Raw genomic sequence first — 26,116 nt, 5'->3', positions numbered from 1 at the left:
ACAGGTTTCTTTGGCACTTCAGGCACTTAAAAACATTTCATTTGAAGGCATTAAAAACCACATATACATGGTCGTGTATATATATATAAGAAAGAGACACATGAGAGTAAGACCACAAACAAGTAAACATAATACGTGATCTGAAAAGACATTTAGATAACTTACAATAGACAGATACACAAGGCAGACACACAATAATAACAGCACAAATGTCTGGAATGTTTTCTAAGATTTAGGTGGTCAATTACAGAGGGTAAAGCATTATAGATAAAACTGGAGATGAACAAAAGGATGGAAAAGCAGAATTCAACACAAAAAAGGCCTTGATGATTCCAAGAAGACCTGCCATACCTGCTGCAGGTACTGGCACCTTAGGTTTAACTTCTGGAAGGACTTCTTCTTCAGGTACAAATTCTTCTTCCTCAGGTACATATTCTTCTTCAGGAGGAACTTCCTCTTCCTCAGGTGGAATTTCCTCTTCTTCAGGTAGAACTTCCTCTTCCTCAGGTAGAACTTCCTCTTCCTCAGGTAGAACTTCCTCTTCAGGAACAATTTCTTCTTCAAATGGAACTTCCTCTTCCTGAGGTAGAGCTACAGGAACTGGTTCACGTTTCTTTGGCACTTTAAAGATATTTATTCAAGGGTAGAAACATCACTTTTATGTAAAATATTCAAAACAGTGAAGAAGCTTATGAAAGACAAATATTCTGTGATCACAAAGCATCGATTATCATCAACATAAAAACTAAGCATTAATTATAATTAGTAAGGCTGTATAACACCAGTTAGTTTTCTCTTTTACTATGGCTCTGTTACAGATTAATGTACCTTTGGGTGGTGGTGCTTCCACTTTTTTCGGAACAGGTGTTGGTTTCTTTTCTTCTGGGATGAGCTTCTTGGGCACCTCTGGCACTTTAAAGATATTTTTTGTGTTTAGGAATATGTTCTCTTACAATGTCTTAGAGCAATAGATATGAAAAAGAATTGCAAAATACCTGACATATTTCTAACAAGATAGACACTTTAAAAATGTACAATGTAATGGGGAAATTTGTGTAGGAGTATACATAGATGTGCATTTTTTCCCCCAAGTACTTTAAATGATGAAATGATGTACCTTTCGCAGGCGGAGCCTCCACTTTCTTAGGAACAGGAACTGGCACCTTCTTCTCAGGCACAGGTTTCTTGGGTACCTCTGGCACTTTAAAGAAATGATGTAGAGAAAAACTTCATACAACATAAAAATATTGATTCCAAGCATAGTTTCAAAAGATTAAGGTAAGGTAATAAAAGTATGACAAAGATATTCCAAGAGGCATTTTCTTTTTAAAACAAAATATTTAATTTTCTCTAAAGAGTTGCATCCCAAAGAGTTCAGAGTTAAACCAATTAATTTTTTACTCATATGCAAATGTAAAATAAAAAAATTGCAACATTACAAGTTCATGTACCTTTGGCAGGTGGAGCTTCCACCTTTTTAGGAGCTGGTACTGGTACTTTCTCCTCTGGTACAGGTTTCTTGGGCACTTCAGGAACTTCAAAGATATCAGATAGAGTTAGTGTCACATTTTTCATCCATAGCTAAGATTTTAAGGCTGGCAATGTAAGGCCTTAATTGAAGCAGCATAGATATTCTATCAATTTCACTTTAAGACGGAAAATTCTAATAGCCACAAAACAAAGACCAGAAAATACACAAAAATTAAAATAAAAAAACACTGAAAAAAAGTGGACTGGTGATAAAGACAAGACACAATGCCTGGTAAATGATGGTTTTGTCCATTTTGATATGCAAAAAGAATATTTTACTTGAAGAACTTTCCACTAAAGAGGAGGAGCCAACCATTGAGCATAAGGATAATTTGATGGTAAAATTGAGAGATGAATACCGGGTAAACTGCTCCTGTGGCCAGTTGAGAGGTTCTTGTCATGGCATTAGTGTTGTTAATATTGTCATGGGGAAAGATCTGCTATGGCTCACCAAGTTATGCTACACGGTGAATTATCATGCTATTCCATTGATGGATTATAAGGATGTACCTTTTGCTGGCGGAGCCTTCTCCTTTTTAGGAATAAGCACAGGAAGTTTCTCCTCTGGCTTCTTAGGAACCTCAGGCACTTTAAAGATATTGTTTATTGTTAAGTTCTAACTACTAGTAACAACACATCCTTATAAAGCACAGCTAATGGTTTTTAACAACAGATAGTGACACACACACAAGGTTTTGAACTCAGAAGAAAGTTAACTATTTCTAGGCAGATGAAGTCTCTTAGATACCCATCAATGAATGGTGGTGTACCTTTTGCCGGTGGAGCTTCCTTCTTTTTGGGAACAGGAACAGGTTTCTTCTCTTCTGGAACAGGTTTCTTGGGTAACTCAGGCACTTTAAAGACATTATTAAGAATATTGGAAATTTTGCAAGAAAGAAATAAAATGTGAAAAGCACCAGTAGAAACCATATTTCAGCATCTAAAAATATCTGGTTTGAAGTAAGCAATCATCAGTGCTGCTAATAACCCCCAGAATCTGACCAAATCAGACCCCCAAACTCCGAAGATGCTGTTGCACATCCCTTTGCAGGAGGCATCATCTACCTTTGACTGGTATCACTGGCACCACTTCTTCCTCAGTCACGAACTCCTCTTCTTCATGAATGTACTCTTCTTCTTCTTCTACAAAATATTCTTCTACATGGGTTACTACTTCCTCTTCAAAGGCAACCTCTTCTGGTTCAAGTTCTTTAGGCATTTCTGGCACTTTAAAGATATTATCTTTAAGTTGGACCTTTGCCAATGACTCAGCAAAATTAAGACACCTTAGAAACATAGGCCCATTTATAACAGAAGAAAGGACAAGATTTACTTTTCCCACAAAAGTTTTCACACATAGAACTGAAGAGTAATTCAACAGCAAAAGACGAACAACACATTAAAATGAGTGCCATTAGGTACCTCTAACAGGTGGTGCTACTTCTTTTCTAGGGACAGGTACTTTTTCTTCTGCGACAACCCTCTTGGGCTTCGTGGGCACTTGAAATATTAAGTATAAGGAAATTTTATTGTTGGAAAAAGGCCACCCAGCCAATGCTTGCTTTGCTGTACTTTAAGCAGATAGAATAATGTATCTCCCTCTAATGAGATAGATATGCGATTGTTCCTCTTTAAGAAACTATGTACTCTCCGTGGAAAGGATTCTGAGCTTCATAGAAATACAGATACACAGAAGTACCCAAGTAAACAAAGTAGCAGAGCCCAAATGTGAAATCAGGTTTAGTGTTCAAATATCTCTGCTTGAAAGAAATATCCTTTCCTGAAAAGTGAAATTTACTTCTCAATTAGTATACTTCACACTGAGTATGAATCAGGGGGGAAAATGACTGGAAACTGGTTAGCTTTAAAAAACATCTTCAAAATGAATTTAGAATGAATAAACAGTTACCAAAGTTTGGTGAATCTTATGGTATCATTACATTGTTTAGGTAAATCAGGAATATGCCAAATGGTCACTGATTCTAAACCCAAACATTCTATTTTATATGTATTGTAGCCATGTGGTAGGACACAGCCATTGTCTAACAGGCTATGGATGTATTTTGAAATAATTTTTCCTTTTAAAGGTATTATCTTCTTATCCTGTATTTACAGATTTTTACATTCAACATTCTGCAGACAACTAATTTAAAAGACATGAAACAACAAAACAAAATGAATCATAGTTACATTAATTTCAAAAGAGGCATCAGAAAAGATCACAATTGAGGAAGGAAATCATTATACCTTTAGCAGCGGGTTCAGTCACCTGCTCTTTTTCACGTTTGGTAATTGAAATACGTATTTTTTCCTCAACAACTTTCTTTGGTTCTTCAGGCACTTTAAAGATATTAATTATTAAAGGGCATTAAAACCAATTCCTTGAATACTATGTAATAAATACACATAAAAAACCAAATATAAGAATCAGGACAAGAACATCCTACTCAGCAAAAACACAGAACATCAGATGGGCTAGGAAGACATGATTTTAGAACATACATAACAAAGTTGTCTTTGGTGATTATTACTCAGTAATGTACCTTTGGGTGGTGGAGGTTTGAGTTTCTTAGGAATGGGCACTGGTACTTTTTCTTCAGGGACAGCTTTCTTCGGCACTTTAAAATATCAATATTAAGAGATTTTAAAACTTGAAACAGATTTCTCAAGGCTAGTAAGAACAAAAAGTTAAGAAAGACAAATACAACATAATATTCCCAAACACACACATAATTTGTACACTGCCACTTTTACATATATTTTTATAGTAGGACAGACATGGAGGAAACAAAGATCTCTTACAGGTAATAATGTTTTTTTCACTCTACCTTTAGCTGGTGGGGCCTTTGGTTTTGTGGGAACTGGTTCTTCTGGGACAGGCTTTACAGGGATAGGCTTCTCTGGTTCTTTAAAAGTACATACAAGGTATTTCATGTTAGACTTTAGAACATAAGTTTAAACATTTCTTAAAAGGAATTAAATAATTGAAATACCTTTTATCTACAGTATAGCCATAGCCTATTGAGGTAGGCAAGAATCAGAGGTCCAAGCAGAACAAGCTCATATTGCCCTTTCCTTCTTGCTATTTTCTTTAATTAGGTAATTCTTACATGTTAAAATTCTCATTTCACTTCAGGTAGATAAATTCCTGGCTAAAACTCCCCTATAATATGGGTTTCTTAAAGCTATCCATAAGACTATGTAGAATGTTCTCAAAGTTGGGCTATGAAACATCAGAGACTGGATAAGTGAAATAATATTGATTTATTTCAAAATTCCAATAGAAATTTATTCTTTGAGTGAAATAAACTCTTTGAAGCCCAAAATATATGCCTACAAATTTGACCTTCATTAGGTAAAACACAACAGCTTGTGTTAGCTTACATGCCTGTCTTTACTTTTGAAGTAGTCATTGTCAAGTGTTGATAATGGGAACCCTGTGGGTAAATATATTTTCTCAATAGCCTATCGTACTCCATAATAGCAAGCTTTAGAATAAAGGATGTTCAGAAATTTTTAACCATGTCCTAGAACGATCATGGGCACTTGAAGATAAACTTGTAACCTTTTTGAAAAAGAAACTTAATGACATTTGCTATTCTGCATATGAGCCAAAATGAGGGAAAAATCTAACAATAACCTTAAGATTTATAGAGTTTTTTTTTCTAGGAGTTATCAAAGAAGAAAATTCCACATTTGCCAAATGAAACAAAGTTCTTTCCAAATTTCTTTGGGCATCCAAATTTTTATCTTGTTCTGATTTATCTTGTTTTATCTTGTTCGAGTGTGCACATATTTAGTGTGGTTTTGAGTTTGCAGTTTTGCTCATACCTGTGATGTATTCTTCATGCTCTTCATATCGTTCATACTCCCGTTCCTCATATTCTTCATATTGGTCATATTCTTCTGTTGGTTCATACTCCTCAAATTCTTTATAATCATATTCTTCATATTCCTCATATTCTTCTTCCCGTTGTACTGAAACAGCTTCTTCTCGGGTATAAGACCTTTCTTTCTCTTCCATTATAATTACTTCTGAAACAATATTAACAACAGGCAGCACTTTACTTTAAAGCACTTTTAGGGATGACTGATAGTCACAATGTGCTTTGATTTTATTCTTTTGTGTTTGTTTCATGCACTGATTATGGGAGACTCTGACTGCTTTTTTTGGCCGGCCAAGGTATCATAGAGTATATTTAGTAATTGTGATTTCAAATGGTGTATATCCTGCCCTTAGTCAACAATAAGCTAATAAAGCAAAGGAGTCAGATTGGGAACGACAAGGCAAAGAGCCAGATAGTTTCATGCTTCACATTACTTAATCAAAGTTCAATATACCTTTGGTGGGTTGAGGTTCTCTTTTTGGAGCTTCAATTGATACTTCTTCTTCTTTAACCACTCTTTTTCTGAATTCAGTCACTTTAAAAGAGTAATTATTAAAAGTGAATTGCAAGATTCTGAAAATGTGTGTGTGAAGAGAAATTTCGTTCAAACAATCCGAGGACAAAGACAACCATAACAGTGCCTGATTAAACTTTCATTTAAAAGGCAAGAAAATCAATAGACTTGGAAATAAACTTGCTCTAATATACATATGAATACCTTTTTTTTTCAAAAAAATGCTACTTAGTACATCAAAGACATTGAATAATTTTAGCAAAATCAAGTATTATTTATAAAAGTTTAAAAAGACAACTAGACAGCGTAAATAATGACTATTAAGCTAAGTAGAAGCGTTAGACAGAAACCTGTGTTACATGAATAGTTTCTTCACCTTAATTCTAAGACATTTTCCTTAGTTCTGGTGGTACAATGTAGAAAATTCAGAATTGAAAAAATTAAAAATTTCATCAGAGATTGCTACGTAAAACAAGCATCTAGGCAGATGAGTTTCGTATATGGACAAAGACATTAGAAGACAAATACAGATGAAGGAAAATTATTCACATATGTTTAGAAGAAGCCTCAGTTTTTTTGAAGTAAAAAGTACTTTCTATTATCAAAAATTTTAGTTTTGAAGTGATATGCATTAACAAACTTACATTGCTTACTTTATAATATGTCTTTTTTTTTTTTTTCCTGAATGACACCTATTCCACTAGATTAGTTTTGGTGCCTGGATGCTTATTTTGAAATTTTTTTTTTTTTTAAAGAGTCAGTATACCTTTAGCTGGTGGTTCCTCCTCTCTTTTAGGTTTGAGTTTCGGAACTTTTTCTTCTGGGACAGCTCTCTTCGGTTCCTCCGGCACTTTAAAGAGAGATTTCACTTTAACATATTGTTTCCCTCTTTCAAACCACAAAAAGGCAGCCATATAGTAGTAGCCCAAACAAAAAACTTGACATTTTCATTATTTCAAACATAAAACAACAACTGTAACAACAACAACAACAACAACAACAACAACAACAAAAACTAGCACCCATAACCAGTGTATTTGGTAAAGAGAGTAGGGCAAGTACAATATTGTGCATAATGGAAGGGCGGGTGTACCTCTTGCTCTTGGAGGCGCCTCTTTTTTAGTTACGGCAACAAGAACTTTTTCTTCCTGGGTAATTTGCATGTGCCTCTCAGTCACTTAAAAGATAATTTTAGGAATAGGGAGTTATCTTAAAGTGGACGTAAAAAATATACTAGCCAGAAAGTACTGTGATTTTAGAATAGAGGAATTTACAAGGCACACACAAATAAACATCACAAGTAATACTCCACCCAAAGACACCATTGTCACCGACCAACATATAAACGGTTTGACCCAAAGGACAGCAGCAGAGAGAAAGAAAGACAAGTTCCTAGTATTTCTACTGGGGAGGTTTGTTTACCTTCGGCTGGTGGAGGTTCTTCCATCTTAATGACTTTTGGAGGAACCTTTTTTTCTGGAACTGGTTTCTTTGGCTCTTCCGGCACTTAAAAGATACCAGGCAATACCGTCAAACATACGATATGGAAAACACTAAACATTGGCACACTTATTTTCTTGTTAATGTTTAAAAAATCTGAAGAATGTATCAATTTAAGATTAAAAAAAAGACAGTCTCGAAGAATAAAATAAAATCCAATGTACCTTTAGGTGGGGGCACCTTTTCCTTTTTAGGAACTGGAGCAGGAACTTTCTTTTCTGGCACAATTTTCTTAGGTGCTTCAGGAACTTTAGAAAGATTAGATTTAAGAATATGAGTTTGCCTTACATATGAAGTGATATAGTTTTGGGGCTTAGAATTCACTTTTTGAAAAGATTGCACGTATATACAAACATTAATGACTATACTCAGTAAATACGTTCATACATGTGTGCTGACAAAACGTAGACAGTTATGCAAATTGTTATGCATAAAACAGTTATGCAAATTGTTATGCATAAGACAGTTATGCAAATATGAAGGTATTATTATATACATTAAAATAAATAGTGTTGCATTTCTTCGAAAGAAATCATACCTTTAGCTGGTGGAGGCTCCTCTATTTTAGCAGGAATTTTTGGTTTCAGTACAATTTTCTTCTCCTGCCTCTCTGTCACTTGAAAAGATTATAAAATATACTTGTAGAAATGTCCAGATTTCTTTTCGATAAAAGTGTAAGGGATCTTTTTATTAGACATTATATTTATCAATATATGCAATATGGATGACAAATTAGCTAAAAGAAAACATAAAGGAGACAAGCTAACATAGGGATAAAACTAATTGAAGAGTCAGTATACCTTCAGCTGGCTCCGCTTCCACTCTCTTAGAAATAATGTGCAGCTTTTCTTCCACAACATATTCCTCAGGCTCTTGCATCACTTTAAAGACAGCAATTTTAAAGAAGGTAAATTACAGAGTTTTTCATGTTTAATTTTAGCTTTAATTTATCACTTCAAAGAGTAATTAAAATAGCAAAAGTTTAACCCTTGCCAAATCCCTGCGTGTTCCTATTTCAAATGCTCAAAGAGCATTTTAATCAAAGCATATGTGTTAATGAAGAGTATGGGAAATGGGAACTATGTTTCATTAACTTAATTTTCACATGTGTCATACAGATAATAATGCTTATATCCACAGCAACAACAGGATAAGCACAAGACAAAAAGCGATTATAACAGCTGAGTTAACAAGAACACAAGAATCTGAAGATGAGTTTCACAAATAACAGAGCACTCTAGATTTGAAGGCCACAGGGCAGAAACATATACTTGAGGATTTAAGTGAATTGCAAGATAATATTTCATGTTGTTTTCCCCGCCAGTTTTGTGGGGCAGGTATGGTAGAAAAGGCGGGAGGCTTCACATGATTTTTGAGCCTAAGTGTATACAGTTTTAATTTTTTTTTCTTTTTTAAGACAAGGTCTTGCCTTGTTGCCCAGGCTGAAGTGCAGTGGTGTAATCACAGCTTACTGTAACCTCAAACTCCTGGGCGCAAATGATCGTCCTGCCTCAGCCTCCTGAGTAGCTGGGATTACAGGCTCATGCCACTGTGCCTAGCTGTTTTTTTCAATTTTTGTAGAATGGGGTCTTGCTGTGTTGCGCAGGCTGGTCTTGAACTCCTATGCTCAAGCAATCCTCCCTCCTCGGTCTCCCAAAGCACCAGGATTATAGGCATGAGCCACCATGCCTGGTCAAATTTAAATAAGGAATAGAAGTGTCTGGTTAAAAACATATCTGCTCCTTACACTGAAAGCAAACCTAACAAGCCACCTATATTTGGGGCTTAATGAGAACCTAAAAATAATCAGTGTTTCTCCTTTTAACTAGAGTCTGGAGCACTAAAGGAAGTTTATAGTGTCAAAAGTTGAAATCAGACCATGTTTGGTTTTATGAACACTTTTAGAAAAGATGGAGTCGTCTTCAAATCTACCAGCTTCCTGACTTCTGTCCACCATCATGGCCTCTTCCAGGAAGCACAACAGAACTAACGGATTTCCTCCTGGGAGTCGTGTCCCATCTTGGCCTATTCCAAGGCATTCCATTAAGACTATGCACCTTGGATTTTTACATGGGCTTTTGTTCCAAGTGAAAAAAGGGGCATAGTGTGCCATCTTTTATTAGGCAGATAAAAACAGATACTTAGGGCATCTAAATGTACTTCAATTCTACTCATCTTCTCACTGGGAAGAGAGTTTGGTTAAGGAGCTTATTGATTTCTCTTTAAAAGCAGACCTTAGGAACTTTCTTAGGAAACTTCTTTTGGCCATATGGCTTTAGCCAGAATGCTGGATTTTAGCTGGAAACCCGCCTTAATTCATTGAAAAGATATCCCAATGGAATAGTTTGTTGGTTCTGTCCTTAAGAAACTATAGATAATTAGCATTATAGGTATGAAAAGATCTGAGTAACAAGTCAGTCTGATCACATATATAACACAATTGTTTTCTCCATATGTAAAATACAGGAAAGCCGTATGTGTTCAGTGGTTCAGACTCACAAATATGGCATTGACTCCTGGAATGTAATGAGGTAATATATTTTCTTGTTCATTTTAAAACTGTCAGTCAAGACATTATAGTGACTTCTGCAATTGACTTAATGGATTATAGCTTGTATTTTTTAAATGACTAAAATAAAAAAATTAAAGTTTTCTGGTTTGCACATGTGTGTAGGATTATAATATAAAATATATTTTTGTCTGTGGATTGTGGTACAAGCAATGCTTGAGAAACACCAATTAGGCATTAGACTACTAAGGTAAAGCTTATGCCTGCCCTCCATGCTGAAGCCAAATCCTGTTTAATGAAAGGATATATGTATATGGAGATACCTGCCCTGATTAATTATATATAAATATGAAGCCTCTTTTATTCTATATAGGCAAGTAAGAAGGGATGCACAAGAAATACACTGGATTTCTTGAATCTAGTATAATCCTCCTGAATCTTTTGTTTTGATCAAAATATTCATTTAATGAGACTGGTAGATGTTCACTGAATTTGTGTCACTTTTTGTGTCCCTTTTCATTGGTCTGTAAACAGTTTGTGAAAGAAAACACCTCATCAAAACCCCAGATCATCTCTCCATTGTTTACCTTCATATTCTGTAACCTCCGCTTCTTCCTCCTCCTCTCTTTCTTCTTCTCTATAAACTGAAATGGACACACCTTCCTCCTCTTCTGAATAACTCCATTCCTCCTCTGCAGATACTTTAAAAGATAAGGTTTCATTTAAAGTCAGCCTGCTGAGATACAGATGTATATACAGCCATGTGGTCACTACAGATGGATGACTGTTCCTCTATTTGCTTAGGACATAGCTTCATGGTTCTTCCTCACTACAAGAAGGAGGAAGCTAATTTAAGATGAGGGCAAGTACGGCCCAAGACTGAGAATGATACTCGAGTTATGTCCAAGTGTGGCCACTTTCAAAATTATAACATTTTCGGGACTCATCCACTTCCTTCGAATGATTCAAGACCAACATAGACACAGAAGACTCAGTCCCAGAAGGCTACAAAAGGTAGACACATTCTAATACCAACATAAGGAGAAATAACTGATGAGGACACGTTCTAAGGTAAGCAATCACATGTGGAAGAAGAAGAGACTTTGAGGAAACACAAACTCATTTATCCCCTGACTTCCAATTATATACCTTCGTGCCGCGTGACTTCCACTCTTTGAGGAACTGCGAAGGATAGTTTTTCTTCAGCAACAAATCTTTTTTCTTCTACAACAGTTTTCTTAGAGACTTCAGCTTTAAGGAAGTATTAAAATTGAAGTTTAAAATCAAGAATTTTAACAATTCTTACTTTCTAGAATTTGGGGAAGAGTTGCACGTACACCACTTTGACTAGCAAAATGGGAAAACAAGTTACATATCACAAGGACATAAACAAAAAAGTTTCACTGCAAGTAAGACAACAGATCAGTACAAGCACAGACCAGATGGAAAAAGCAAGAAGTTAACACACTTGAAGATTTTTTTTTTTTTTTTTTTTTGGTCAGAGGATTGAGGCAAATCCTACCTCGGGGAGGAGGAGCTTTCTTAGCGACAGGAACTGGCACTGCAACTTTCTCCTCTGGGACAGGCTTCTTAGGCAGAGCTGGCACTTTAGAGACATTAAGCACTTTTAGAAATTTAATGTGATCTCAGTGAAGCCCAACGCAAAACAAAGAAATACACCCACAAAGCACTCATATCACAAAACTAACAAACTCACTGGAACATAAAGGCTGTTCTTGGGAAGATGGAGAAACAATACCTTTTGGTGGTGGAACTTCTTCCTCTTTCCGAGGAACAGGTTTTCTTTCTTCAGGAACTTTCTTCTTTGGTATTTCTGGCACTTAAAGGATAGTATTGAATTTTAAAATTTGTCAAAAAGTCCAAATAAATGAGCAATATAGAAGTGGTAATTAAAGGAGACATGCAATTAAAGAAGCTTGAAGGAAAGACGAGGTTATTTCATGGAGATGGAATTAAGTACCTGCTGGTGGTGGAGATTCCTCTCTTTGAGTTACAATGGTTATTTTTTCTTCTGTCACAACTCTCTTCTGTACTTCAGGAACTTGAAAAGACATTTTTAGAATTGACTTTACATTTTCTAAAGTAGCTATGCACAGCTACTTTTTTAAGAAAGCAGACAGGTAGATAGACACTTTTGTTCAATTCTCACCACAAAACATCCATTTAGAATTAAAGTAACTCAATGGACAGATAATTAAACACAAAATATTTTGCATCAAAGACAAACGATAGGGCTTCTTTACTTTGAAAGCCACTGTACCTTTAGCTGGGGGAGCTTCCTTTTTCTTTGCAACAGGAACAGGAATCTTTTCTTCAGGGACAGGTTTCTTTGGCACCTCTGGGACTTAAAGTTTTTGAAACACAATGTTGGTTCAGACATATATCACTTTTATGAAAGAACACGGGCACATGCACAAATCTTTACGTAGTACATTAATGTTGTTATAGATTATTTATGCATCAGCAAAATTATCCAGAAAATTAAGCTAACTATAATATTCCAAGGATCATAATGTGACAAATATCACAAATAATGTTTTAGAGGCATTTAGGCAAAAATGAGTTACGTAATAGAAAGTTGTGCACAGAATTCATCCTTTATATATTGATATGACCTTGCTAAAAACAAATTAGTGATTACACAAACAATCAAGAATGTGGATATAGTATATAGAAAACTTCTTTATGCTCTGTATTGAGAAATGGAGTAAATAACAACAATGGCTTTAGTTTATGTAAGACTATTTTAGACTAAGACTAAGAAGCCTTAGAGTCTTAGAATAGTTGAATATATATATAACTTACTTCTTTTCCCCACATTTCTCCTCTCATTTTTGGTAGGTGTGCCTGTAGTGAATTCAAAACTCAGGAAACACTTACTCTAGAGTAGGTCTCTCCATCTGATACCCATGAGTGTTATAAGCTCTTTACAGAGCTTTGTGTACAGAATTCTGTGGGTATGTGTATTTGTGCTTTTTTTCTAAGGGGCTCTAGAGTTTTCAACAGGGTTTTCAACCTAAAAAATGTTTACAGTGTATTTGATTTATCTATTCTAAGAATGGATAATGTTGACTTTTTAATTGGAAGATAAATTTTAACAGCATGCATTATTGGCAGTAATTGTTCTCATTTTAAATACAGTATTGGCAGCTTTTGTGAATCCCTGCACCTCTGCACGTGCATTTGTAATATTTTGGTGTAATTATATAGCTGCTCATTTCTTTATGTATGTGTTATGCTATATATACATGTAGTATTTATATATATACATGCTATTATACTATGTGTATTTGTTTTTATGAGTAAATGAGAGATGCCTCTGTGTCTCCTTTAAAAGACATATATGACTTTGCTGAAAACGAATTAGTGATTACACAAACAGTCAAGAATATTCAGATAGTTTGTAGAAAAGCTTCTTTATGCTTTGTATTGGGAAATATAGTACATAATAACAATGGGTTTAATTTATCTAAGATGATCTGTCTCACGTAGCTTTAGTATTAGTATTGGTTTTACTAATATGACATTTGTATTTAATGGTTAGATAATCAAAAGAATTTTGAAAGAGCCAAGAGTTTGAGAAAGAGATAAGCATATTTGATTCAGGAAGAAAATAGAAACATTGCAAAGTCAGGCCAAGGGAACACTATTCAAAATGTACTGTTTTAGTTAGGTCTGGTTTCTCCTAAATTGGATGTTGTTGAATTCTTGCTGAGTCTTTCTATAGCTGAACAGATATGTGTAATTGTAGTTTCAGTGCTTCAAGAAGATAGTGCCTTTTATCACCAAAAAATCCCAAACGAACGAAAGCAAGGGGTTTGTGATATACCAGAGCAGTACATTTTCATTCAAACATACCTCTATGAAAGGTCCTTTGACTAGCTAATTAGATAACTGAAACATTTACGGCAAATACTGAAGCTCAGTTAAGGTCTCAAGAAAATGGTGAAAGTAAACTTCAAAAAACCTATATGTTCCCCACTATTGAAGACTCACCACTATTGACTTTTAAGAAGTGTGGTACTATGTACGTCTTTATGTAATTAACAACTAGTTCTGCCAGACACTCTACGGTTATCATTGCCCACACCTCTTCATAATGCATGAAACTGCTTTTACTAAGAAAAAGTTGCATTTATGAAGGATGAAAGTTTTTTCCTAGAAACATGTAGAAAACAAGTTTCACAAGCATTTCCTCTTTCTCTAAGAGAGGGAAGATATTAAAAATGTAAGATAGCAGTTTCACATAGTTACTTGCTTTAACAACACTTTTTGGTGATGTCTTAGGAATATTCAGTATAATAAACAAAGTATGTCAAGAGCATGGCACGGAAGTGGACAAACACTAAAAACAGGAGGAGAATGTACAAGAGACAAAGACAAAGGCAGCATAGTACACATGAAGATCGCAGAAAGCAAAAGGCTGGCACTTGGAGCAAAGAGTCTCCCCATCATGGGCTCTGGTGTACCTTTCGGGGGAGCAGCAGGTTCCTTCTTAGGCACAGGAACTGGCTTTTTCTCCTCTGGCACGGGTTTCTTGGGAACCTCAGGAACTTTAGAGATACAATTGTTGAAATAATGTGGAATATTCTAGTCTCCTTCTGGGACATTTAAGATTACATTAAAGCATAAATCTTCACTAAGAGTGTGAGAATTAGGAAGTAATTTAAATATGCCTGTTTGTGATAGAAATGAATGCTAAATACCTCAACACCATGTAGACATTACATACATTACACAAGCAGACAAAGACCCAGTTAGCATGATCTGGAGTCTAGAAATGTTATCAATACTTGTATAACACATTACCACAAATAAATGAAATCAATATACATGGAATTAAATATATTATAGATGGTTTGCAGATGCTGTTTTGTTAATACACAGATCTCATAGAAAAAGATACAAGATGGATGCTAATAATTATTTTTTTCACAAATATTATTCTACCTTTTGGTGCTGGGGGCTCCACTTTTTTAGGAATGGGAACAGGGACCGCTTCTTCTGGAACTGGTTTCTTAGGTAGCTCAGGGACTTTAAAAGAAATGTACCATTTTTGAGAAAGTGTGCATTTGACAAGGCATATGTTGTTGTAAGACTTAGAATTAAAAAAAATAGAGATTCCCTTTTTATACCAATTGAATGCAAGAAAATTATGCTTTAGAAATGAGGGCAAATGAAGATGGCTGAATGGCTAATTAGAAAATGTGACTGCTGTCACCTTTAACTGCAGAAGCCTCCACTTTGTCACGAACAGGTAGGAGCAACCCTCCCTCGGAGGTGCCTGTGTCGGTTCCTCAGAAACCAGCTTTTTACGAACATCAATAACTATGAAGTTAGGTTTTTTTTTTGTAACCTTTACTTTTATAAAGCAGTTTCATAAACACAATTGCATTCGAATTTTTTGTGTCTTAAATGTTCAACAATTTGGCTGGGATGGAGGGGGTGGAGGCTTGATCTATAGTGCTTGCAGATTTCCGATTTCCAAGGTGGTGTAAACACTCCCTCCCACCCTGGCTATAAAGGTGATGTCATTGTCCTTGAGTTGGAAAGAGACTTGCAGTAGTACATTATATGGTATTTCCACCACACAGACACAAAGATAGAAACAATCTCAGAAACACAGATAAGAACAAAATGCCGTAAAATAGGAAGTAATAAGTTTTGAGTATTTATTAACATTTAAAAATATACTTTATTGGACTGTAACTTTACATAATCTAATTTTTAATAATGGCGGTGTTAAACTTCTGGCTAGCAAAATTCCTGAAAATGTAACCATAGGCACTGGTGAGCTGGTATGAACTAGCTCCAGGACACTGTATTTCCAAATAACAGGTGATGAGATTGCAAACTCTCTGAATCTGGGAATGGAGCCTCCAGTAATTTTCGCTTTTCTCCCCTGTGCCTTCCTCATGGTTCTTCCTGTCCCCCATCACATCCTTTGTACATAGTGGCTACAGGTATGCAGACTGTGACTAAATCTGTTATTTAATACTAACATAAATGTTTACTATGGACTTTGTACTAACTTTTATTAAAAGACTAGTTTAAACTTAGAATGAATTAATAATACCTTTAGGTGGTGGTTCAACCCTTTTGGAAACAGCAACGTGAATTTTCTCTTCAGTAACAGTTTCCTTTTGTACCTCAGGGACTTAAAAAATGTACATTGTAATTACTGATATGCCATGTTGTGGGTGGTAATTGTAATTTACAAAGAACATTAAAATAAAATGAAAACAGAGACAAACATGAAATGAAAAAGATGACAGAGAATTTACAAAGAGACAGAAATGTCTACATGATCACAAATTAAACAAGAGGGATAAAAATCTGCCTAAAACCCTTCCATTTGAGCCCCCACATTCCAGTTTGCCTTATACCTGTGACTGACACCTCCTCCTCTGTGTGAGAAGCAAAGAACATCTTTTCTTCTGAAATAACCATCTTCTTTGTATGCACAGCTGGTACTTTAAAGAGAGTATTTCACATTAGTATTTCTTTTTTTAGTACAAGACATCAGATCAAACACATGGATTTTATACTCAAGTATTTCGACACAGAATGAGTGGGTTAATATGGTAGCTTGAGAACAAATTCAGTATTGACAAGAAAACAAATCATCTTTTGATCTATAGGGACAAACAACACATGCAGCCTTCATCAAACGTTCTTAAGTGAGAATCAAATAGACACAACTTCTTCACACACAATGTTGTGCTTTTCCAAATCTGTTAGGGTCTATTTCTATAAATAAGAGGACAGGGAATATTATATGCAATGGAATGCATTGCATAGTAAAGTTAGCAAACTACTGATTAAACACAAACCTTCCTTATAATAAAAAATGTAATTTTTAAGCAGAACTAGAAACAAAGTAGATAATGTTATTATTTAAATTGAACATATGTGCAACTCAACGTAAGACTTGTATTATGTAAAAATGTGTTTTTTTTGGTCGTTTCAGATTTGTGAGTTACTTAGCAATATATGTACACATGTCCATACACATAAATAAAAAAAATTTGAACTTGTAGCTGAAAAACAAAGATGTATACCTTTCACTTCAATAACTTCTTCCTGTACTGGAGTCCGGGAAGGTTTTTGTGGAACAATCTTCTTTGAAACTTCAGGTACTTTAAAAATATGTACAAATATATTTGTATTTTGAAGAATGTTGCTTTGCACAAAATTTAAAAGTATTTGATTATATAAAGAACTAACGTGAGTATAGATCAGTAAACACATTACTTGTGTACATGGGTGCTAGGAACGTTTGAAATGATAATACCTTTGGTGACTTGAACTTTTTCTTCCTCCATTCTTCGAGAAGTCTTTTCAATTTTTTCAATTACTGGCTTCTTTATAACTGCAAGCATTTTAAAGAAATTGCAGTACTTTTAGAATTCCTATTAAAAATCTCTCTCTCTCTGTCTCTCTCGCTCTGTGTTTATACACACCTATATGTATATATGCAGATATATGTATCATTTTTTAAAGAGAGAGACGAGTTTGGTGCTTTGACCTTTATGCACAACTTTGAACGTCGGGTACAAGTTTCTGTACTTAACATATTTTGGCTATATTTAAGTTTACTATTACAATTTTTATCATCTTTTGATTTTTTAAATTAAATGAATTAGATAGAAATTTTAAGAAAAAAAATCATTCACAATAAAGCTTAGAGAAGAAGTTGTGCCTATTGGATTGAACTGCTGATTTATACATTGCTGCCAAACAAGCCATGATAATGATGTCGATGCTCTAGTCTATTTAAATATTTCCAATTACTTACCTTTAGGAGGTGGTGGTGCTTTCTTTTCAGGTACTTTGGCTGGAACTTTTCTCTCATGTGATTCTTTAATAAAAACACAGGAATAAGAAGGGATGCTTAAATAAGTTCTCTTAGGTTGTGTTAATTCCAAATGAGATAAGGTAAGGATAATATATAATTTTGGGATCGTTATTACCAACACAATTCTTAGTGCTAGGTTTTGAAGCAGGATCAAGCAGAGATGCAACAAGGCAGTAAAAGTAAAACTTGAACTTCTGCATTAGAAATTAGCACTTGGAATTTAGTGTTAGTAATAAGACTAAATGATTTAGCTTGTAATGTCAAAGCATGAAAGTAACTCTGAAGAAAATAACTTTTAAAAGATTTCTAACCTTAAAAAAATCCAAGATCATTTTATCTATTTCACATAAACTGCAAATCAGGTTCATAGCATTGACAATTTAATGAACTGAGCAAAAATGAAGAAAAGAGGGAAACAAATCATTCAGTTTATACATACCTTCATAGACCTCCTTTTGAACTTGAATTACTTCCCTTTCTTGGTAAGCCTCTTCCCACTCTTCCTCCCCTTCGTCATAGCCTTCTTCCCTTTCATAGTATTCTTGCCCTTCTTCAAAATCTTCTTCCCATTCCTCATGAACTTCCCTTTTAGCTTCTACCTTGGTCTCTTCATAGTATTCATCTGGTTCTTCATAATAAGGTTGTTCAAATGGCTCTGTGTATGGTTCTACCTCCAGTTCGTCATAAGGTTCTTCGAAAGATTCAATGAAAACTCTCTTCTCCTTGTGGACTGCTTGCTTTTTCTCATACACAGCTTCTTTTTCTTTCTGAACCTCTTGCTTTCTGGTTATAGTCATTATTTTTACTTCTTCAGCTTTAGAGGATACATCAATGATTTCAGGACCTAAAATAGATAAAGAGACTATTAGCACATTAATTCTATCCATCCAACTGCTTCACTAAACAAAAATCTACCTAAACAACATCAGTATTTCAGATCTATTTTATTGAGAATCCTTTTTTTTTTTTTGTATTGGTTCCATTTAAATTTTTGACTACGGAACACAGTAGAGTATCAAGATACATTCTACTGTTGATTTGAGGATTTTTTCCAGTGTGAAAAAATGGATTCAATAAATATTATCAAATGGACACAACTTCCATTATTCCATGAGAGCTCCAGTTTGCAGAACCCCTAGTTTCTTCCAATGGAATAGTTTTAACATTCGATAAGTTTATGGAATTTATATTTAATACTTAAACAGTTAACCTTTTTAAAAAGTTCTGATTATGATTTCAAACACATTTCTAATTTTAAACCTACATTTTTGACTATTGCATAGGGTCCCTTAGTCATTTAATAAAAACAACATTTAAAATTATGTAACCAAGTTAATTAGGTACTTTTAGATAACAGATTTTAAAAGTTCTTAAGGGCTCTCATTATTTATATGACTCTTAACATTTGTGTTAACTACAATTAAAAAACTAAGGAATGGCCCCTCCTTTTGAGCCCTCACTGCTTCTTTCTCTGAGACCATTGCACAGAGGCAGCATAAACATCTGCCTGGGTTTCTTTTCCTGGGAAAGGGGCAATATGAAATAGCCATCATTTCTAATGCTAAATTTAACACAGCAGAGGAGACTCCACAACTTTGCAATAAGTTGGAAGCCTAATATTTAAAATAAGAATAGTCAGCAGAAGTGCAAATCTCAGGAATAAACAGAATAAAAATAATTTCTCTTTATTTACCTTTTGCTGGAATTAAGGTAGTAGGAGGTGGAGGCTTCTTGACAAGCTCTGGGAGTTTAAAAACATAAAAATGGGTGTTTATTTTTAGATTACATTATTACTAATGTTTACTAATCCTGCATATCATTGTTAGTTGTTTGTAGGAGCTATGACTACTACAAATACACCAGCCTTTCCAGGAATCATAATAATGCTTTTATAATTTCCAAATCTAGCTCATTAGAAATGCTATGCAATGCCATATTAACAAAAAACAAACATGCAAAAGGCCAAAGTTTGATTCTAGTTTAGATTGATTTATAATAAGTTAACATTAAGCATGAAGAGAATATTTAATATGTCCAATGCTAAAAATAATGCATTAGACATTTTCAATTATTAACTATAAAGTTCACGAAATATCCATGCTTTTTGAGTGTCCTCTTATTCCGTGATGTTTCACAAATGACCACTCAGAAAAGTCTGAATGATAAATGATGCCTTGTGCTTCCATATTTTCCTTCTTTATGGAGGATGCTGTACTCTAATCTTAGTCAAATGGGTTAAAACTATTTGTTTAAATTTAGTTATCCAACTATTTTCCTAAAAATCTCCCAGGATATATTGAAAGTTAAAGTGATTTGAATTGATCCTCCTTCATAAAGTATTTTTTCTTCAAATATTGATATTTAGATCACCTAAATCAGGAAGGACACTGAGGTAGGTTGCAGCAACCTCTTAAAATTAGCACCAACCCTTGCTCTTCTATTGATGTGACTTTATCAAGACCAGCTGTTGGGCACTTCCATGTTCATTACAGCATTATTCACAAAGACCAAGTCATGGAAACACCCTAAGTGTCCATCAGTGGATGAATAGATAAGGAAAAGGTGGTACGTACATACACAGTGGAATACTATTCAGCCTTATTAAAAAAAGGGAATTTTGTAATTTGTGACAACATGGATAGAATTGGAGATTATGCTAAGTGAAATAAGCCAGGCACAGAAAGACAAAGACTGTAAGTTCTCACTTAGATGTGGAACTAAAAAGTTGAACTCATAAAGTGTAGAATGATGGTTACAGAGGCTGGGAATTTGAGGGAATGGGGAAATGTTGGTCAAAGGGTACAAAATCTTAACTAGACAGGAGAAATATGGCTTTTCTTGAGATCTGTTGTACAGAGTGGTGAATAGAGTTAATAATAGTGTATTGTATATTTCAAATTCGCTGAAGAGTAAATTTCAAATATTCTCACCACAAAAATGTTAAGTATTTGAGGTGATGGATATGTTAATTGGCTTGATTTAATTATTCCATATTGTATTCACAGATCATAACATCACTTTGTACCCCGTAAATATATACACAATAGTAAATCGTCAATTTACAATAAAATAAAAAAGAAAAAAAAAGAATAGCTGTTGGACTTCCGGGCAAGACCTTCTTTAAATTATCATCCAGAAAAAACCAGAATACACTGGTGTTGTCATTGGTTCCCAGGGGCTCAGGAGGACAGGAAAGAGAAAAGGGAGAAAAAAGGAAGTTGAGAAAGAGAGAGTGAGGACTGAGTCAAAGAGGGTGAAAGTGAGTGAAGGGAGAGGTACCATTTTGTGATTGCAAATTCTTACCCTTCCTTCACCCTCCACTATTTAGGATTTAAAAGTTTTAGCCAAGAAAAAAGTATTAAGACTGCTTTTTCATTAATTATAATACCTTCACGTGGTGTCACCTCTTCTTTGGGCTTTGCAACAACTTTTTTGGCATCTTTCTTCACAGCCTTTTTGGTAACTAAAAAAAAATAATAATAAAAAGATTTCTGGTATAAGTAACTAAAATGCTTTCAGGAAACTAGGAATTTCATTGAAATATTTTATTTTTCCAAATGTTGATAGTAGTGAGCTTCTGCACATTACTACAAGATATTTGTTTTGGAAAGATCTAGGACTAGATGCAAAAAAATTGTTTTGGAGGGATATAGAAAATGTACTGTGATCTTACATCTTCACTGATTTTGTGTCTGCTGAGAGTTAAAGTTTTCAGAACATGGGGTGTGAATCTAAGCGATATCATAAATAGAAAAGTACACATTTTCATCCTTGTTTCACTTAGGGATGAACACAAATATGTTAGGAGGAAGAGTAACAAGTGGGTTTAAAGTCCTTTGTTGTGCTGCTGTTATACCTTAACCACATTTCCTAATCATACTTGATTATGGCCTCTCGTATTCATGAATAAAGAACACTCTCTCTTAATTTTTAAAACATTATTTAACTTCTCAAGTTTCACAGTGAGTTCTCAAACTTAGCTATGTTGATACTACCAGTCAAAGAACAAATCATTCATTAATATAAGTTATTATTTTTGATAACAGAAATAGAAATGGAAATCCAATTTATGATCGTTGATTCTTGTTCCTCCCTGTTCTCACAGCTTGATAAAATGTTTATGTTGGTATGAATCATAAAAATGCTTCTCTTTGTTAATGAGGTTGCATTAGTCACAAAATTGGAAGTTTATAACTGAATTTCCTCTAAGACTGGCTTGAAAAATAGGTCAAACTTTTAATGCCAATTGTAGTGGATGTTAAGGGGCTACCATGTCCACCCCTTGAATCTACTACAGTGGTAGTGACTTAGCTATAGAAAAGTGTGATTTTGACACACAGAATTTTTTTCTGACCATGCTGGGAGAATTCTGACAGCATTTCTGAACTCCCTGTAACTCCAGAAAGTCCCAGGAAATCTGTTGTCTAATTTAGTTGAGAAACTTTGGGACACAAATAGTACAATTTCTCTGCTGAATATTTGAGAGGAGCAATTCCTTGGAACGCTTAAGATTTCTTTATTGGTGAGATCATGCCTTAGGTACAAAAGAAGTCAAATATTTCATTAGTATTCTAAATCATATTTTTTGTGACAAAATAGTAAAATTTAAAGAGTAGTTAATACTACAAATTGAGAAGAATCACAAGCTATAATTTGCAATTTAACTGTAAACTACTATGGTTTATTTCCATAAGCTGCACTAGAAATTGGTTCCATTATTCTTTTTGTTATACTTAGTAGTTAAGAAAATACGAAACATAAAATTAATTCTACATTAATGTTTCAGTAATTCCATTAAAATAAAATATTTTAATAGCAACATAGTATTTTGTTTGATGATTTTCAGAGTTTTAAGCACATGACTTACACATTTAGTTAGCTAATACTTTGAGAAAATAATTTACATTTTGAAAGGCAATTCCACCTCTTGACCACTAGAGGGCCAATGTGTTGTATTAAGCAACATTTTTCGGGTCAGCAGAGTGAAATTCTTATTTCGACGTCTAGGTAGATGAGGTATAATACCTTCAATACGTTTTGCTGGTGGTTTCTTTTCTTCGGGTGTTGGTAGCAAAAGGGGGATAGGAGGAGCAACCACAGGAGGGATTTCTGAAGAAAATAAATGCCGTTAGTAACGTTTTAGTTTCCTATTTTGCGTAAAATATAATGAATAGTCTCATGCATTTCTTTCAGTACTTCAAAGGTATTATAGTACCAATTCGTCAATCAGAACAAATAAAAGTAGCATCTATTTATTACTGGAACTACTTTGTTTTTTTTTACTTTAATTTCTAATTGCTCACTGAAGAATACAACATGGAAGGGTTTGTTCTGACTCTGCTGCAGTTTGGGCGTTGGTATAAAGTTTTGTACAGATTCGTAGTGCTAGAATATTGCTGCTGCAAGCTCAGATGCTGAGGTTCTGGGTCTTACCTTCTGGTGGTACTGCTCTAATAGGCATGGTTGGGATTGGAACTCTGGAGTCAGGAATATCTGGAAAGGGACATGTAATGATAAGCATAGAGAGACTGAGAACAAGCTATTTATTAGACCCTAAGATATGTCAGGCATATCTAATGGAAGAACCTAACATACAGACAAAATAATATTAGTATTCTTTTGTATGCAGCCACATAGGTAAGTTTTGTTTGCTGTCAAAATTTGTTTCATTCTGTGGCCATTCTGTTTGGCATGATTCTAGCATCAGCTGAGTGAGACCTTATTATCTCTGATTTGCCATACTCACAAAGTTTAACATTTTATTATTTGACTGAAAGTAATTTGACTGAATAACACTTTTATTGAAAAATATTTTATCCCAAAGAGAAAGATATCTTATACGTTTTAGTTTGGCTTCTGTGATTTACAAAATTATGCTGAATTTATTGTAAGCAAGGATTGATTTTTACAAAACAACTTACCAGGAGGCTTTAGCTCAAGTTTGATTTCTGCAAAATAAAAAAAAAATGGTATTTTTGTGTTGAGAATGGTATAGGTAGGCTACGTGTTTCAAAGATGGCAGGGTGGCTTTCAGATGGCGCTCCCTCACCTTTCGTCGTTAGGTATAACTCTGCCGTGCTTCTTGCTTCACCTCTTGGCTCCAGCCGAGCGATGACCGAGTAGACACCTAGGGAGAAAAATCATCCAACTTTTGTTTTCTGATATGTTGCAAATAACACTTCTTTACTTCAATATATGTACGTGTTTATTTACACTTGTCTTTTCTAAAAAAGCATTCTAGATAGAATTAGAGCATGAGCGCATACAGGGTAGAAATACAGAAAACAGATGAGCCTTCAATTATACATTCACTGGAAAACTGTCAATGAAATCACCTTCATCATCTGGGGTCACGTTGTGGATGGTCATATAATGGCAGCGACCGTCATTCCTGAAGTTGTACTTCTGGCTCTCTGTCAGTTCTGTTGGTCCTTTGTACCATGTTACAATGGCGTCATCAAAGGACACTTCACACTCGAAGGTGGCAGACTGATGCTCACTCACCACAATGTTCTGTATACGCTTTGTAAACTGAATTGGTTCAGCTGTTTAAGTACAAAGAGAGTTCAAAGCTAGGTTATATAGAGAGGAATTTCTTTTACTTGCTTTTGCCTCAGATACTTAAAATCTCCATCTTTGTACCCAGTTATAAAATAGCAAGAAAAGTTAAAAAATCCAAAATGAAAAGAAATGCACACTTCTTTGCATCACTAACAAAAAAGTATCCCAATTCTTAAGTGTATTCCTGCCGGACGAATGTAGCAAAGTGTAAAGAAATTATTGTGAGTCCTTAAAATATTTACATAAAGGACATATTAAAGAGAGCTTATGACCCAAAGTCAAATTAAGTTTTAAAAGTGTTAGGGTACACAAACTTAATTGTACTCTGTAACTTATTCCTCTGTGAAATTCTTTCTTGCCTCGGTAAAATGATTTCTGTTACTCAGGATCTAGAATTGTTTATCTAATATGTATAACTTTTCTTGTAAAATAATTTCAAACTCAATAGGAAATCTGCACTTCTAAATTTCACAAAAAAATTTTAGAGTTCGGAAATCTGCTAAGTACATAGGGGCACAAATAAAGGATCTGTGTGGATGGCAGGAGTGTTTTCTAGAAGAGGATGGAGGGGAGGGTCTTATATGTATAACAGTACCATAAAATCTTAGAAATCACAGTACTCTGGTGAACTCTATTTACTAAATAATTATATTAAAAATATCAATTATTTAAAAAATAATTAGTACTCGCAGCTGGACCTTTACTTTGAAAATCATTTAAAATACAACCAGTCACTGATATTCATTGTAAGGTAAGCCAGAAAAGTTGACATGTTTATGTAAATCGAATGTCATATATTTGTGTTTCAGCAAATACAAATGGGCACCAATAGCTGAAAGCAGATGCTATTATAACCAAAATTTTTCTCAATACAGTTTGAGGGTGTCTTTGGAAAATGCATATAATCAATTAGGAAATGAATGTTGTTGCTCCTAAATTCTGAGATTTCACTTAATTTCAGAGATTCAGAAGGTTGAAACATGATCTGAAAATGAAATAAATATTTTTTGAAAAATAATTGCTAATTGCACATGACATGTTAATTTTATCTACATAATTTTGTACAGAGAAAGTCAGACTATGTCCTATAAACAAAATATCAATTCCTAACCAAGATCCTCCAGATTTACAGCTATGAGATCTTGTCCTTTCCTAGATTTCTTTCTACAATCCTAGATATGAGAATCATGAAATTTAGACTTTAGACAGAAATTACTGTTAAAGATTATGTCTTAGACTAGATTAAAATCTAAAAGAATGACGCAAAAGAATTGACACTCATTTGAATATTTCCCGTGTGCTTCTGTATGAACTTTGAGATGTGAGTGAATACTATGAGAACGTGTGTTGGGAAATAAGAACACATGACCACTTTGATGTGTATGTAAAGGCAGGGCTGCAGGCGTCCTGCACAACATTTGCCATTGACCTATGCTGTACCACAAGGACTCCACAGTGTTTCACGCACCTTCGATTCTCAGTTCTGCTGAAGTTTCAAGGTCTTCATATTTGCAGGTGTACTGACCCTGGTCTTCTGCTCGAACATCTGCAATGGTCAATTTGTGGACTTTGTGTTCCACTTCTGTTTTATGTCTACCTTGGGGTTTAAGGATTCTGCCATTTCTGAACCATTCAGATTTTACATTTGGTACAGAAAACTGGCATGTCATGGTGCAAGTCTGGCCTTCTTTCAGAGTCACATCCTGAAGATGCCGTTCCCACGCAGGCTCTGTTCA

At 34.6% G+C, this 26,116-nt stretch overlaps 1 protein-coding gene across 1 annotated transcript in view; it reads right to left on the bottom strand.

The window, feature by feature from the left end:
• Positions 1–26,116, bottom strand: part of LOC105548088 (titin) — a 222,251-nt gene that overhangs the window by 150,709 nt on the left and 45,426 nt on the right. The window contains exons 62-102 of the mRNA XM_011991956.1: positions 25,849–26,109; positions 24,155–24,364; positions 23,869–23,946; positions 23,741–23,767; positions 23,253–23,312; positions 22,845–22,928; positions 21,208–21,282; positions 19,513–19,560; positions 18,259–18,663; positions 17,760–17,822; positions 17,256–17,333; positions 17,023–17,100; positions 16,348–16,434; positions 16,038–16,118; positions 14,912–14,995; positions 14,431–14,514; positions 12,222–12,305; positions 11,922–12,002; positions 11,700–11,780; positions 11,463–11,546; positions 11,090–11,191; positions 10,528–10,641; positions 8,232–8,312; positions 7,970–8,047; positions 7,596–7,679; positions 7,354–7,437; positions 7,025–7,108; positions 6,698–6,781; positions 5,872–5,952; positions 5,362–5,565; positions 4,359–4,436; positions 4,074–4,148; positions 3,778–3,870; positions 2,953–3,030; positions 2,596–2,757; positions 2,301–2,384; positions 2,041–2,118; positions 1,452–1,535; positions 1,118–1,201; positions 829–912; positions 352–621 (exon numbers count right to left, since the gene is read on the bottom strand). Coding sequence (XP_011847346.1) covers positions 352–621; positions 829–912; positions 1,118–1,201; positions 1,452–1,535; positions 2,041–2,118; positions 2,301–2,384; positions 2,596–2,757; positions 2,953–3,030; positions 3,778–3,870; positions 4,074–4,148; positions 4,359–4,436; positions 5,362–5,565; positions 5,872–5,952; positions 6,698–6,781; positions 7,025–7,108; positions 7,354–7,437; positions 7,596–7,679; positions 7,970–8,047; positions 8,232–8,312; positions 10,528–10,641; positions 11,090–11,191; positions 11,463–11,546; positions 11,700–11,780; positions 11,922–12,002; positions 12,222–12,305; positions 14,431–14,514; positions 14,912–14,995; positions 16,038–16,118; positions 16,348–16,434; positions 17,023–17,100; positions 17,256–17,333; positions 17,760–17,822; positions 18,259–18,663; positions 19,513–19,560; positions 21,208–21,282; positions 22,845–22,928; positions 23,253–23,312; positions 23,741–23,767; positions 23,869–23,946; positions 24,155–24,364; positions 25,849–26,109 — 4,299 coding nt within the window. The remainder of the gene's footprint in view (positions 1–351; positions 622–828; positions 913–1,117; positions 1,202–1,451; positions 1,536–2,040; positions 2,119–2,300; positions 2,385–2,595; positions 2,758–2,952; positions 3,031–3,777; positions 3,871–4,073; positions 4,149–4,358; positions 4,437–5,361; positions 5,566–5,871; positions 5,953–6,697; positions 6,782–7,024; positions 7,109–7,353; positions 7,438–7,595; positions 7,680–7,969; positions 8,048–8,231; positions 8,313–10,527; positions 10,642–11,089; positions 11,192–11,462; positions 11,547–11,699; positions 11,781–11,921; positions 12,003–12,221; positions 12,306–14,430; positions 14,515–14,911; positions 14,996–16,037; positions 16,119–16,347; positions 16,435–17,022; positions 17,101–17,255; positions 17,334–17,759; positions 17,823–18,258; positions 18,664–19,512; positions 19,561–21,207; positions 21,283–22,844; positions 22,929–23,252; positions 23,313–23,740; positions 23,768–23,868; positions 23,947–24,154; positions 24,365–25,848; positions 26,110–26,116) is intronic.

The sequence above is a fragment of the Mandrillus leucophaeus genome, unplaced genomic scaffold (genome assembly GCF_000951045.1).
Source record: "Mandrillus leucophaeus isolate KB7577 unplaced genomic scaffold, Mleu.le_1.0 Scaffold40, whole genome shotgun sequence".
In the NCBI taxonomy this organism is placed as follows: Eukaryota; Metazoa; Chordata; class Mammalia; order Primates; family Cercopithecidae; genus Mandrillus; species Mandrillus leucophaeus.
This window is presented reverse-complemented; position numbering and strand designations above follow the sequence as displayed.